The sequence below is a fragment of the Schistocerca cancellata genome, chromosome 1, assembly GCF_023864275.1.
Source record: "Schistocerca cancellata isolate TAMUIC-IGC-003103 chromosome 1, iqSchCanc2.1, whole genome shotgun sequence".
In the NCBI taxonomy this organism is placed as follows: domain Eukaryota; kingdom Metazoa; phylum Arthropoda; class Insecta; order Orthoptera; family Acrididae; genus Schistocerca; species Schistocerca cancellata.
Window position 1 is genome coordinate 108,685,700 of NC_064626.1, and position 12,172 is coordinate 108,697,871.

Here is a 12,172-nt window from a genome sequence, read left to right on the forward strand (position 1 = left end):
AACTGCCATGGTATTGGCAAACTAGAATTATATCTGCCCCTAGAGACAATCTGGATCGTTTCATTGAGTATCTGGAACGTGTGGAACGTGTTGCTGCCAATGAGGAGCAAGCACGTAATAACAGAAATGCCAGTAATAATAATAGTAATTTTATGAACGAGCAAAATGGCAATGTAAACATCAGAACAGTAGGTATTCGCCATCCTAAGAGAGGTAGGAATTGGGGAAATAATTATCAGAACCAACAATGGCGTCCAAGGGATAATAATTTTGTTCCAAACAGAAATATGCATGTAAACAACAGTACAGAAAGTAATGCTGTGCCAGTCAACTATAATGAAACTAAAGGAAACAGCAGTAGGCCGAGGCAGGAAAACTAGTTCCCGTCTATGAGGACACTGGCGCTCACCAGGCGGTTACTTTTCCTAAGCCAGTAGTTAAGGGAATTGATAAGACAGATCAGAATACTCAAACTGAACATGTGGATGAAGAGTCGGTAGCATCTAAGGATACAACAGAAAAATTAGATCACTCACAGGATTTGATAGATACCGTGTTAGAGACGCTTTCTAAGTGGGAAGAGAAAGAGAAGGCGCAGCAGTGTAACAATAGGGAGGAGCTACAAAATACTGAATTGACAGGTGAAGAAGCAGAAGAAATTCATGCTTATATTTACGATGAGGATGATATGCTCTTATCTAAAGTGCCTGTGCAGGATGTTAATAATGTACTAATAAATTTAGGACAGGAGATAAGTGAGAATGTAGAGGGTAGGCTGTTGAGGGTCGATGAACCCAGTAGCTGTGACCAGTTGTCACTTGAGAAGGAAACCGACGATAATGGTGAAAGTGGTTTAGCTGTAACTAGTGTTATGCCCGGTCTGGAGACGCAGAATCGCTCAGACTGCAGTAATTTGGGTTATGTTCAGCAAACTAAATGTAATGAAGTCGTGCGGTGTTTCGATTCAAAATTAATAGACCGACTGGAAAAGGCAGCTGAAAATGTAATTCAGGAAACCCCTACACACTGTGACCTAAATGTAATGAAGACAGATGTCAATCACTTTAGTTGGAGACAAATCCAAAAGGAATTACTAGATGAATTTGAGAAACCACCTGTACTACCTAGAATAAGCCACCCTATAATAATAGTGAATATGTTGGGTATCAATGTACGATGTCTCTTAGACAGTGGAAGTGAGGTGAGTGCAATATCTCAGTCCTTCTTTGATGCATTACCTGGTAAAGACAAGCTTACAGTAATGAGGGTATCAGGACTAAGAATAATTGGTGCTACTGGCAAGGTGTCAAAAACGGTAAAGCAAGAAGCTTTGCTGCCCTTTAACATTAATGGTAATTTAGTTGATCATCCATGTTTAATTGTAAACAATCTCAGTATTGAGGTTTTAATTGGCATAGATTTCTTGTCAAAATATCAGAGTGTTGTGGACTTTGAAAGAAGCCAGTTAAAAATGGTCTTACCAATAACCGGAGTAATTATAGTACCTTTTAGTAATAAACATGTAGTAACTGATGATGAAACTTGGGAGCTGCCTATACGAGTTCTGAAAAATAGGAGGTATTGGAACGAAGGTGTTAATCTTAGTAACAGTAAGTTGAACACAGAAGAAGAAGAAGCAATTATTTTAGACAAAATAGAAGCTAAATTGCAGGAAATCGATAAAATTTCCGCCAATCAAAAGGAAGAACTGAGACAGGTTTTAAAAAGGCATCATAAGGTATTTTCAGATCGACCTGGCATAGTCAAAGGTTATGAATGTCAACTAAAAGTGAAACCCGGCGAAGTGTTCTTCAGGAAGCCATACCAAATACATGTAGCTAGGAAGGAGGCGGTTCGAAAGGAAGTACAGAGAATGATGGAGTGGGGTGTGATTGAGAAAGCGGTCAGTGAGTACAATAATCCTCTTGTTGTTGTACCAAAAAGAGACGGGAGTGTCAGATTGGTCTTGGACGCTCGTTGGTTAAATGAAATAGTGGTTAGGGAAAGTGATAGACCGCAGAACATGGACGAGTTATTACAAAAATTCCGGGGAGTAAAATTCTTAACTTCTATGGACATCACGTGTGGATATTGGAATTTGCCACTGGCGGAAAGTTCGAGGAAGTACACAGCTTTCTTGTACGAAGGAGTTTGTTACCAATACCGTGTGGTACCTTTCGGAATTAATATCTCTGTTTGTGCCTTCGTACGTGTGATGTGCCATGTTTTAGGACCAGCTTTAAGTAATAAAATAACAGTCTACGTAGATGATCTGTTAATAGCAACTCCTACCTGGGAAGAACACATAGCTTTATTAGAGGAAGTGTTAGAAGCTATTGAGAGAGGGGGCATGAAACTAAAGATTGAAAAGACAGAGTGCGTTAAAGAGGAAATAGGTTTCTTGGAATATAGGATAAGTGGAAAAGGTATTCTGCCTGACCCAGGCAAGCTAGCAGTCATTGAAAAATTTGAGGCTCCCAGAAACAAGAAGCAGTTGAGATCAATGTTCGGTCTGTTCGGCTTCTATAGGCGTTTTGTTAGTGACCAGGCTTTTAATGCTCCCTGTCTTCACCTCCTGCTGAAAAAGAATACCCCTTGGGTTTGGACAGCAGAATGTCAACAGGCGTTTGAGGTGCTTAAACAATCTTTAATTAATAGTCCAATTTTACATCATCCGGATTTTGAAAAACCATTCTGTATGTCTGTTGATGCTAGTGGCTATGGTATAGCTGTGGAAAATTTCCAGGTAGAAATAGAGAACGAACAAGAAGTGCACAAGACTATAGCTTTCGCAAGTCGATCTTTACAGGCAGCAGAGAGAAATTATGGCATCTCAGAACTGGAAGCATTAGCAATTGTATTTGGGGTACAGAAGTTTGAGCAGTATTTATTAGGGCACAAAATAATTGTTTACAGTGACCATGAGGCGTTGACCTTTTTAAAGACCTGTAAGTTGAGGAATTCTCGTTTGGTAAGATGGTCATTGTATCTCCAGCAGTTTCACCTTGAGGTTAAATATATTCAAGGGAAAGACAATCTGGTATCTGATGGGTTATCTAGAAGTGCGGAGCTCTGTGATGACGCGGGAATTACAGCAACAGACCTAAATGAAGTTCGAATGTTTGCATTGCACGAAGTAAAGGAAGAAAGTGCATTAAAGAGAGTGATTAAGAACTTGAGACGTGAGCAGAATGAAGATGACCAACTGAAATTAGTGAAGAGCTATTTAGGAAATGCGAACTATCCTAAGGTTTCGCAATACTATTGTTTGCATAAAGGTATTCTGTTTAGGAGGAAAAAGATAGGTGTTTCTGAGTGGAAGCTGTGCTTTCCCTCACAACATGTAGACTTACTAATCGACTATGTACACCTGAGGTATGGGCACTACGGTGCAAAGAAGTGTATTGCAAAATTAAAAGAGAAGGTTGTGTTTGACAACATGTACCGCCGTGTGGCTAAGCGTCTAGCATCGTGTGTAGTGTGCCAGAAAGTCCGTGCTGCTAACACCAGAATACAAGGAGATATGCATTCAGTAGAGCCCACTGAAACCCTAGAATTACTGGCTTGTGATTTGTTTGGCCCTCTTCCTGTTTCGAGAGGTGGTTGTACCCATGTTTTTGTTGTTGTGGATGGATTCAGTAAATATGTTAAGCTATACCCAATTAAAAGAGCAAATGCAAAAACATTGGTTGAAAAGTTGGAAAAAGATTTCTTCGTGAACGTTGGCGTTCCGAAGAATTTGCTGTCAGACAATGGGCCTCAATTTACTTCTGATAGATTTAAGGAATGTCTAGATAAGGCCGGCGTGAAACATCTGAAAATATCTGCGTATTTCCCCCAAGGAAATATGAGTGAACGTATTATGAGGGAATTGAATAGGCTTTGCAGAAATTATTGTGCTCGAAAACACTCAAGTTGGGCAGAGCACATTAAGTATTTTGAGAATGTAATTAACAACTTAAGACATGATGCAACTGGTTTTGCACCTTGCGAATTGATGTTTGGCCAAGAACCTCACAATGTGATTGCAGATATGGTAGAATTCCCTATTCTAACGCAAATATCCACAGACGAGAAGAAACTAAAGGCTAGGGTTAATATCAGAAAAAGAGCGTTGGAAAGGAAGAAGCGGCATGACGCAAAAGCTGTACCTACTAGCTTTGAAATAGGTCAATTAGTCCTTGTTAAAACCAAAGAAAAATCAAAGAAAGTAAATGCAGAAACAAAGAAATTCATGTTCGTATACCAAGGACCTTTCAAGATCATAGGAAAACCACATGCCAATGCATATAGGCTAGAGTACCCTAAAAGTAAGAAGCTATTAGGTCTCAGGAACGTGATCGACCTAAAGAAATTCATAGGTAGTGAATGAATGCTGTAGGGAGGAGGTTGTTCTGTAACCTCTACACAGTGTGGCAGCTGTGCAGTCCCAGCTGTGTGAGATCTTCTTTCCCTTTCAGGTCTCACTCATTCTTCCTCTTTTCTATCCACTAAAGTTTCGACTACTTCTTTGCAATACTAAAATTTTCCGTCATGACTATCAAGTCAGCATTCAGCCAATGAATGCTGTAGGGAGGAGGTTGTTCTGTAACCTCTACACAGTGTGGCAGCTGTGCAGTTCCAGCTGTGTGAGATCTTCTTTCCCTTTCAGGTCTCACTCATTCTTCCTCTTTTCTATCCACTAAAGTTTCGACTACTTCTTTGCAATACTAAAATTTTCCGTCATGACTATCAAGTCAGCATTCAGCCAATGAATGCTGTAGGGAGGAGGTTGGTCTGTAACCTCTACACAGTGTGGCAGCTGTGCAGTCCCAGCTGTGTGAGATCTTCTTTCCATTTCAGGTCTCACTCATTCTTCCTCTTTTCTATCCACTAAAGTTTCGACTACTTCTTTGCAATACTAAAATTTTCCGTCATGACTATCAAGTCAGCATTCAGCCAATGAATGCTGTAGGGAGGAGGTTGGTCTGTAACCTCTACACAGTGTGGCAGCTGTGCAGTCCCAGCTGTGTGAGATCTTCTTTCCATTTCAGGTCTCACTCATTCTTCATCTTTCCTATCCACAAAAATTTCGACCTCTTCTTTCCAGACATGAAATTTTTCTGTCATGGCTATCAAGCCATGAGTTCTGTAACCATTCTATCCACCGATTAGTGAAGAAAAATACCTAATGTAACAAACCTAATAGTGACAAACAATAGAGGAGTATGATGTAATTAAGATACAATGTATTTGAGTAGCAAGTATGTATAGAACCCTGGTAATATAGTAAGTACAAAGTGTTGTTTTATTGGAAATGGTCCACCAACAGTAATTTAAAAAGATATATGAATTCATATACAAGCAGGATCTGAAGTGGTACTGAAACCTAATGTATGCATTAGAGCTAACTAAGAAATAGTAAAAGAGATTGCTTAGTGTTAGGAAAAATATGCAGATAAGTTGTAAGATTAAACTCACCTGGTGTAGCAAGGAAAGGCAGTGTAATAGAATTGAGCAGTGTTTGTGGTTGAGACGTGGACACGTCCCTGAAGTATTTATAAGGTTGGAGCTGGCCATTATTTTAGAGTAGTGTGTGACAGGATACACCTACACGTATTGAGGTTATGAGTTGGAGGCGTGAATGGGACCATAGGTACCCTTATGTTAGATGAGACAGAGCAGCTCATGGTGTCCTATAGGTTTAAGGAATTTAGCATTACGCTCGTCCATAATTACTTGATGCACTTTAGTGGTAGTTCTGAGAGAGACTACCTGAGGTTTCAGCGTCCGATCAAGTGGAAATGGATTGCCACGTGAGCAAACTAATCAGCTGCAATACACTATGAATATGAAATAAACGTGCTATCCTATGCCTTAAAAATTAATAGAGTGAGTGTTAAATAAGTACATACACTAGCAAAATAAGTAACATACTGACAGATGTGAAACATTAATTTTAGCTCAACATAAATACACTTCAAAGTAAGTAATTACCTAATTGCAGATGTGGAACTAACACAACAGCAGAGGACCAATAAGTGGATTTTGTAGTCAACTAAACGTAGTGTGTTTTGAATACTCAGAACTGTACTATTACCAAAAGTTACTCACATGTACAAAGAAGCTGAGAAAACAACCACTAATCATACTCATACTATCTCTAAGAATAAGGTAATCTAAGATGAGTCAGTTAAGTGCTTAATATACAAATGTGTCAGGAATGTACCGAGCATTGGTTCAGTGTTCCGGCCCAGAAATAATAAATTGATGTTAAATAGGATTCCTGATTGTATGCCTTGAACATAAATTTTCTCTAGTAAATGACTAACGGCGTTCTGAGCCATTTATTTACCGATTTTATGACATTTAAGTAACCGCGAGAGTAATGTTGAAAAAGTTCTGTTAACTTTGTTCCAGCAAAATATTGAAGGATAAAATGTATATATACCCATTTCATTGTGACCCACCCTTAGATATTAAGTGAACAGCGTCTGAGGCACTCTTTTTGTTTGTTCTACAGGACAAACCAGATAATGGCAGCCTGGTAGCTGCGTGAAAGCGTGGAGTGACTTGGACACAACTCACAGTGACCCCTCCCCTTTCCCCCATGTAATTTAGAGTAATAATCGAGCTTTGAGGTCCTTATCTCTCCAGCTCCTGGAAACGTGGTGTACTTTAAATATGATAAAAGAATTGATTTAGTAATTGTTTATAGACTAAATGCTCGTCCTTGTGCGTCAAGAATGGTATACCCTGTGTGTCTTAACTTTCACAACCAGGCCTCCAAATTGCATATTTCAGTAGGGTAATGCATCATCCTCATTGTAGTTCACAGTAAAAATACCATGGGGAATGTAATAATACTCGACTGACCTGCTGTAGGGAAGCAGCCTACTCACGCTGTAGTAAATTCACATCAGTTTCCATTGTGTGCCAGCCAGTCTGCTGTAACTAGCTCTGACGTCATAAATGTTGCGCAATACCTTAAAAATCAAGCAAATGACCTAAAACTTTTCTAGCATGTCAGGAATAATACTAAATTAATGTGTGTTAAATATCAGTTCGATAACTTCAGCCATTTTCGAAATTTGGACGTTTTTCTAAAAAAATCATTGGCGCAACAGAAAAGAGCTAGAGACTTCAAAGTTTATATTTAGATTCATCTTTCATAATGATTTAATAAAAACAGTACTTTGGATTTCACAGATTAAGACTTTAGTGGAAATTCATGATTTTCTGGTTTTCGTCTCAAAACTGAAGGAAGCAAGATAGATTAAGTAGGCTAATACATAAGGCTAGGATGTTTAGATTTAAATAGGTTGGAGGTCCGCTATGACTATGAAGATGTGAAAAGTTTCTTTTGAATACCTATAAAATTATAGCGATAGCGGATCTCAAAAGGGCCAGTTCAGAGCTCATCTGCTGCGTGCAGCGTAATTTAATTAATTCTCTCGCCCAAAATAGTTAACTTAGCCACGTCAAAATTTTATTATCAATACTTACCTGCGTGCTGAATGCACGTTGAAATTAAGAGCTTCATCGGCCATCAGCAAAAGAAGCTATAAATTATTATGTAACTTGAAGTGGTGCATTACTAGCCCAGCGGCTAGTCGGGAGAGCCGATTTGAACAGGCGTTCTCTTAGCCGTCCGCACCGCGGCTATATATATAAGAGCGCTGCGCGAGGAAGGAAAGCCCCAGTTCTCTCCAGACGCTGAATAGCACGTCAGCTGTGTCGGGAGTCGCGTCGCCTCGGTATCACTGCTACAAACAGCCTCGGGTGCCGTATTAAGTTACTAGAGATACGCGGAACCGTGAAAGCATTTCAAGTAAAGGATTAATTCTAAGATGATTTGCATTATCTAGCTTCAGTTAGCGTATTGTCGTATTTTCACGTGCCGTCGCGGGACAGACATTCTACCAATTATTTTAGCGTGGCGTTTGATGAAATATTCTCATCAAATTTTGGCGAGCATTCTTTTAACATTTAATTCGGACATTTATAGTTGCATCAGCGCATTAGACTCTGAACTGCTCTGTTAGTTAGGTTGTAGGGATACTTGTGTTTGTTATCAGTGAATTTCAGAATATACTCAACTATTTTGGAAAATCGTTTTGATTAGAAATCCCGAACAATCTCCTAATTCCTCAGAGCTATAAGCTGCAGCTATAATGGTATTCTCAGATGAAGTGGGCACTAGGAACTCTCTTTACAGGCTCCACGTTTTATTAAATCACTTTCTGGGTGCTAAAAGGTAAATAGAGAGCCAGTGTTGAGAACGGCGAAAGACAGCATTAACAACATTTTAAAAGCCTGAAACTGATTCAAACATTTTGAATTGCAAGCATTTATACAGCAAAGGTATTTTTGCAACTCACTCGCCGCCCCACACTGCCCATTCCCCTATAGACCAAGCCTGGTATCCTATGGGAAAATGTATACTTTGGAGACAGAAGTCTGACACACCATGTCAAGCAATTTTTCCAGTTGACAGCTGAAGGATGCTTGCGTTCATGTCCAGCTGAATACAAGAGTGCATTTGTGCTACAGGGGCCACACTCATACAGATGTTTAGTGGATATCACTACCGAATGTAACGAATGTTTGATGATTTCTGTCAAGGACATAATAAATTTCATATAACCAGTTACACTGCTGTCAGTACTATTTTTAATTGCAACTGTAGGCCTATTTGAGCTATACAGCCATCATCAGGTTATCTGTAATAGAACATCTTATAAATTTTGGTACATTTGTTGTATGACATGTAAGTTACTTATTGATAATATGACGTTACATACGTTTTTAACTTCTTACTTTCATGAAATATCGTTGATTCTGTTGCGGTCTGTTTGTTTACTGACTATATTTTTTCGTTGTTATTTGAGCAGTAATCAGTTGTGCATTTCTACATATTCTGAAACTTCATTAATTATGGTCAAAATTAAACTCTATTTGCAGTTGAAATTTCATGACAGCATTTGTGTCAGATGATCAGCGATGTTGTATGGTTATGTCAGCTTGTTTACAATTCTATCAGCAATGTCATTGGTTAGGTTGAATGGATATCTGTGGTGATGTGTTACTTAAATATTTTCTCTGATTGTATTATGATTTATCCAAGATATTTGTGGATAATGTCAATAAAGTTTTCGATGTTTATATTTTAGGTCAGTTTCTTTGTAGGGTTTGAATGTGGATACTCATGTTTCATATACTACTGATACCTCGATTCCCTTCATCATATTCACTATCCATCCTTCTGGTGTTATGTGTTAAATATTCACAGCGGTATTAAGTCTGTTGTATGTTGCTCATTTTTATGTGGTGGAGTATGGTGGATAGGTTGGTAACAGTCTAACATGCCGCATCCAGTGGCGAAGTTTCTACCTCTCTGTCAGACATTGAATTTTTCACAGTCTTTGCAGCGAATTTAAATATACCTGGTTTGGAGTGTATAAATGGTTTCCAGTTGCCTGACTCTATTTTCGTTTTTATATTATGTCAAGTGTGGTAAGCTAAAGGTGTGATGGTGTTTTTCAGTAAAACATTCATTTTGTTTGATATGTTTCCCAAGTATGTGGTAGATACATATGTAATTTTCTGTTTTCTTGGTGTATTTCTGATGACTGTTATTTCTTTATGTATAGAAAATCAGGAGTGTTTCGTGTATTTTTAGATCACTCTGTGATTATTTGTGAATTGTATTCATTATATTGAACCATATATTGCAGGGTTTTAATTTATTTTTGTATAGAGTCCTGTTTTAGAGGCAGGTTAATCATTCTACTGATCATGGTGTGGAAGCACACATATTTGTGTGTTGTTGGGTGGCAGAAATTTGCGTTGATAATGTTATCAGTTGCTGTTGGCTTTCGAATTTACAAGTGGTGTAACTATTACTTATGGTCAAATTGAGGAAGTTTATTGATTTTCTTTTTTCTGGTTGCATTGCAAATTTCATTTTGAGATAGAGTGTTGAGTGTTGTGAGTATGTGTTCCACATGCTTCATATTTCCAGCCATAAGCATTATTGTGTTGTCATCATGTCTGTAGTAATATATTACTTTATTTTGTGGTTCTAAAGGATTTTTCTTCTATTGTATTTAAAAAAATATCTGCTATGTGCCAGAAATGCTACATTCCATTGCTACATTACTGCTTTAACTGTTATCTGTTTTTGTTGTTTGAGTGGTACTTTAGTTCTCTCTATAGCTGTCTCAGTTGTTGCTGTAAGTTTTATTAATTTGTTTTTTTAAATTTAGGTTCTACATTATGTGTTAATCATGTATCTAGGATATCTTGTTTTTGTTTAGGAAATATATGAAACAGAATTAATGCACTACTGAAAAATGCCATCATATGTTTCGCTTACCAAACACGATGTAATATAAAAACAAAAATAGTCATGCAGCTTAAAATCACTAATACACTCACACCCACGTATGTATAAAATTCGCTGCAGACTGTGGAAATTTCTACACAGGACAAAGAGGTAGAAACTTCGCTACTAGATATCTAGAGCATGTTAATTGCAAATAACTTATTCTCCTTTTTCCACCACATTAAAATGAACAGCATATGACAGATCGACTGAAAAATGCTATGGAAACTTTATACATGACGTAAAAAGGACCGATAGTGATTATGGTGCAGGAAGTCAAATTACATTTACATCAAGAGATTATCCACATTTCATGCACAAGGAAAGAACTGATCAAAAATAAAGACACTCCATAACAAACTTTATTCACATAATGCCCAAGTTCCTGGATAAATCATAATACAACCATCCACAAAATTTAAGTAACAAAACACCACAGATATACATTCAGGAGAACCAGCACTGTCAATAATCAGATGTAATATTCAACAAAGCTGATCATCTGATATTATTGCTGTCACGAAATTTCAACTGCACTTTAAGTTTGCTTTTGATCAGTATTAATGAAATCTCAGAACATACTGGAACACACAACTCATCATTACTAAAATAACAAAGAAAGGATATATAGTCAGTAAACAAATAGATATCAACAGAATGAACGATATTGCATGGAAATCAGGACATAAACGCATTTGTAAAATCATATTATCCGTAAGTAACTCACATACCATACAACAAAGGTACCAAAATTCTATTACAGATAACCTAATGATGGCTGTGTAGCTGAAATAGGCCTATAGTTCAAATAGAGAATACTACTCATAGCAGCGTAACTGGTTACACAAAATTTATTATGTCCTTGAAAGACATTTATTATGCAGCAGACTCAGAGGATTACAAATTGTTTAATTATTTAATACACAATACGTTATGAACATCATCAAGAAGTTTGATGAAAATCGGACTGATGCTTTACGGTGTAACATTTACCATTTCTGACAGTGTATGATGCTGTGAGCAGTAAATACAATTGCCAGCGGCCAGCATGCACTAGGATAGTCTAGGTGGAATACTGGTAATAACATTACCCAACTGTGACCATCTCCTTGAGTGGCGACTTCTTCTGCACGGGCGTGTAGGTCATGACTGGCGGCAGCAGCGGCGTGACGACCAGCGAGCACTTGTCCTCGGGGCTGAAGATGCGCTCGATCAGCGGGTACATGTTCACCTCCTCCGTGTGGAAGGCGAACGGCTCGGTGGCCATCTTGTGCACGCCCACCTCCAGCGGGAAGTAGTTGGGCTGCTTGGCGCCAGGGGGAAACACCTTGGTGGCGAACAGCGCGCGGTCCACCGGATCCTCACTTTTCTGCACTGACATTGCGGCATTTGTCCACCAGTCTTACTGAGAGTCAAGTCTTTTACTCAAACATTAACAATTTGAACCAAGAACATTGCATTATGTATGGATTCAGCTGTTTCCAATCTTACTCACAAACTTGTTTGTGGCTCAAGAAACAGAGGACTGCCCTAGAATACTTTTTCCTGCATTTTCAGTTTACAAGTTGTATAGTAACGCCCTTCCATTCAGAGAGATTTTTTTTGTTCTAAAATACTAACTTTTCGCTATTAGCAACATTATTAAGGACGGAACACCAGCTCAGTTGAACAAGAAATGCTAAAGGATCTACTAGCAGCTTGCTGAAAAATCGTCCCATATTAATGCATAACGAGTCACGAAAACAGACTGAAGTCACAGAATGGTTAAGACGCTTGACTCGCAGTTCTGAGCAGTGCAGTTCACAC

General features: G+C 38.4%; 1 protein-coding gene across 1 annotated transcript in view; it reads right to left on the bottom strand.

Moving 5' to 3' along the window:
- The window catches only part of LOC126089288 (glutamate receptor ionotropic, delta-2-like), a 110,349-nt gene that overhangs the window by 15,192 nt on the left and 82,985 nt on the right, over window positions 1-12,172 (bottom strand). The window contains exon 8 of the mRNA XM_049906938.1: window positions 11,458-11,735. Coding sequence (XP_049762895.1) covers window positions 11,458-11,735 — 278 coding nt within the window. The remainder of the gene's footprint in view (window positions 1-11,457; window positions 11,736-12,172) is intronic.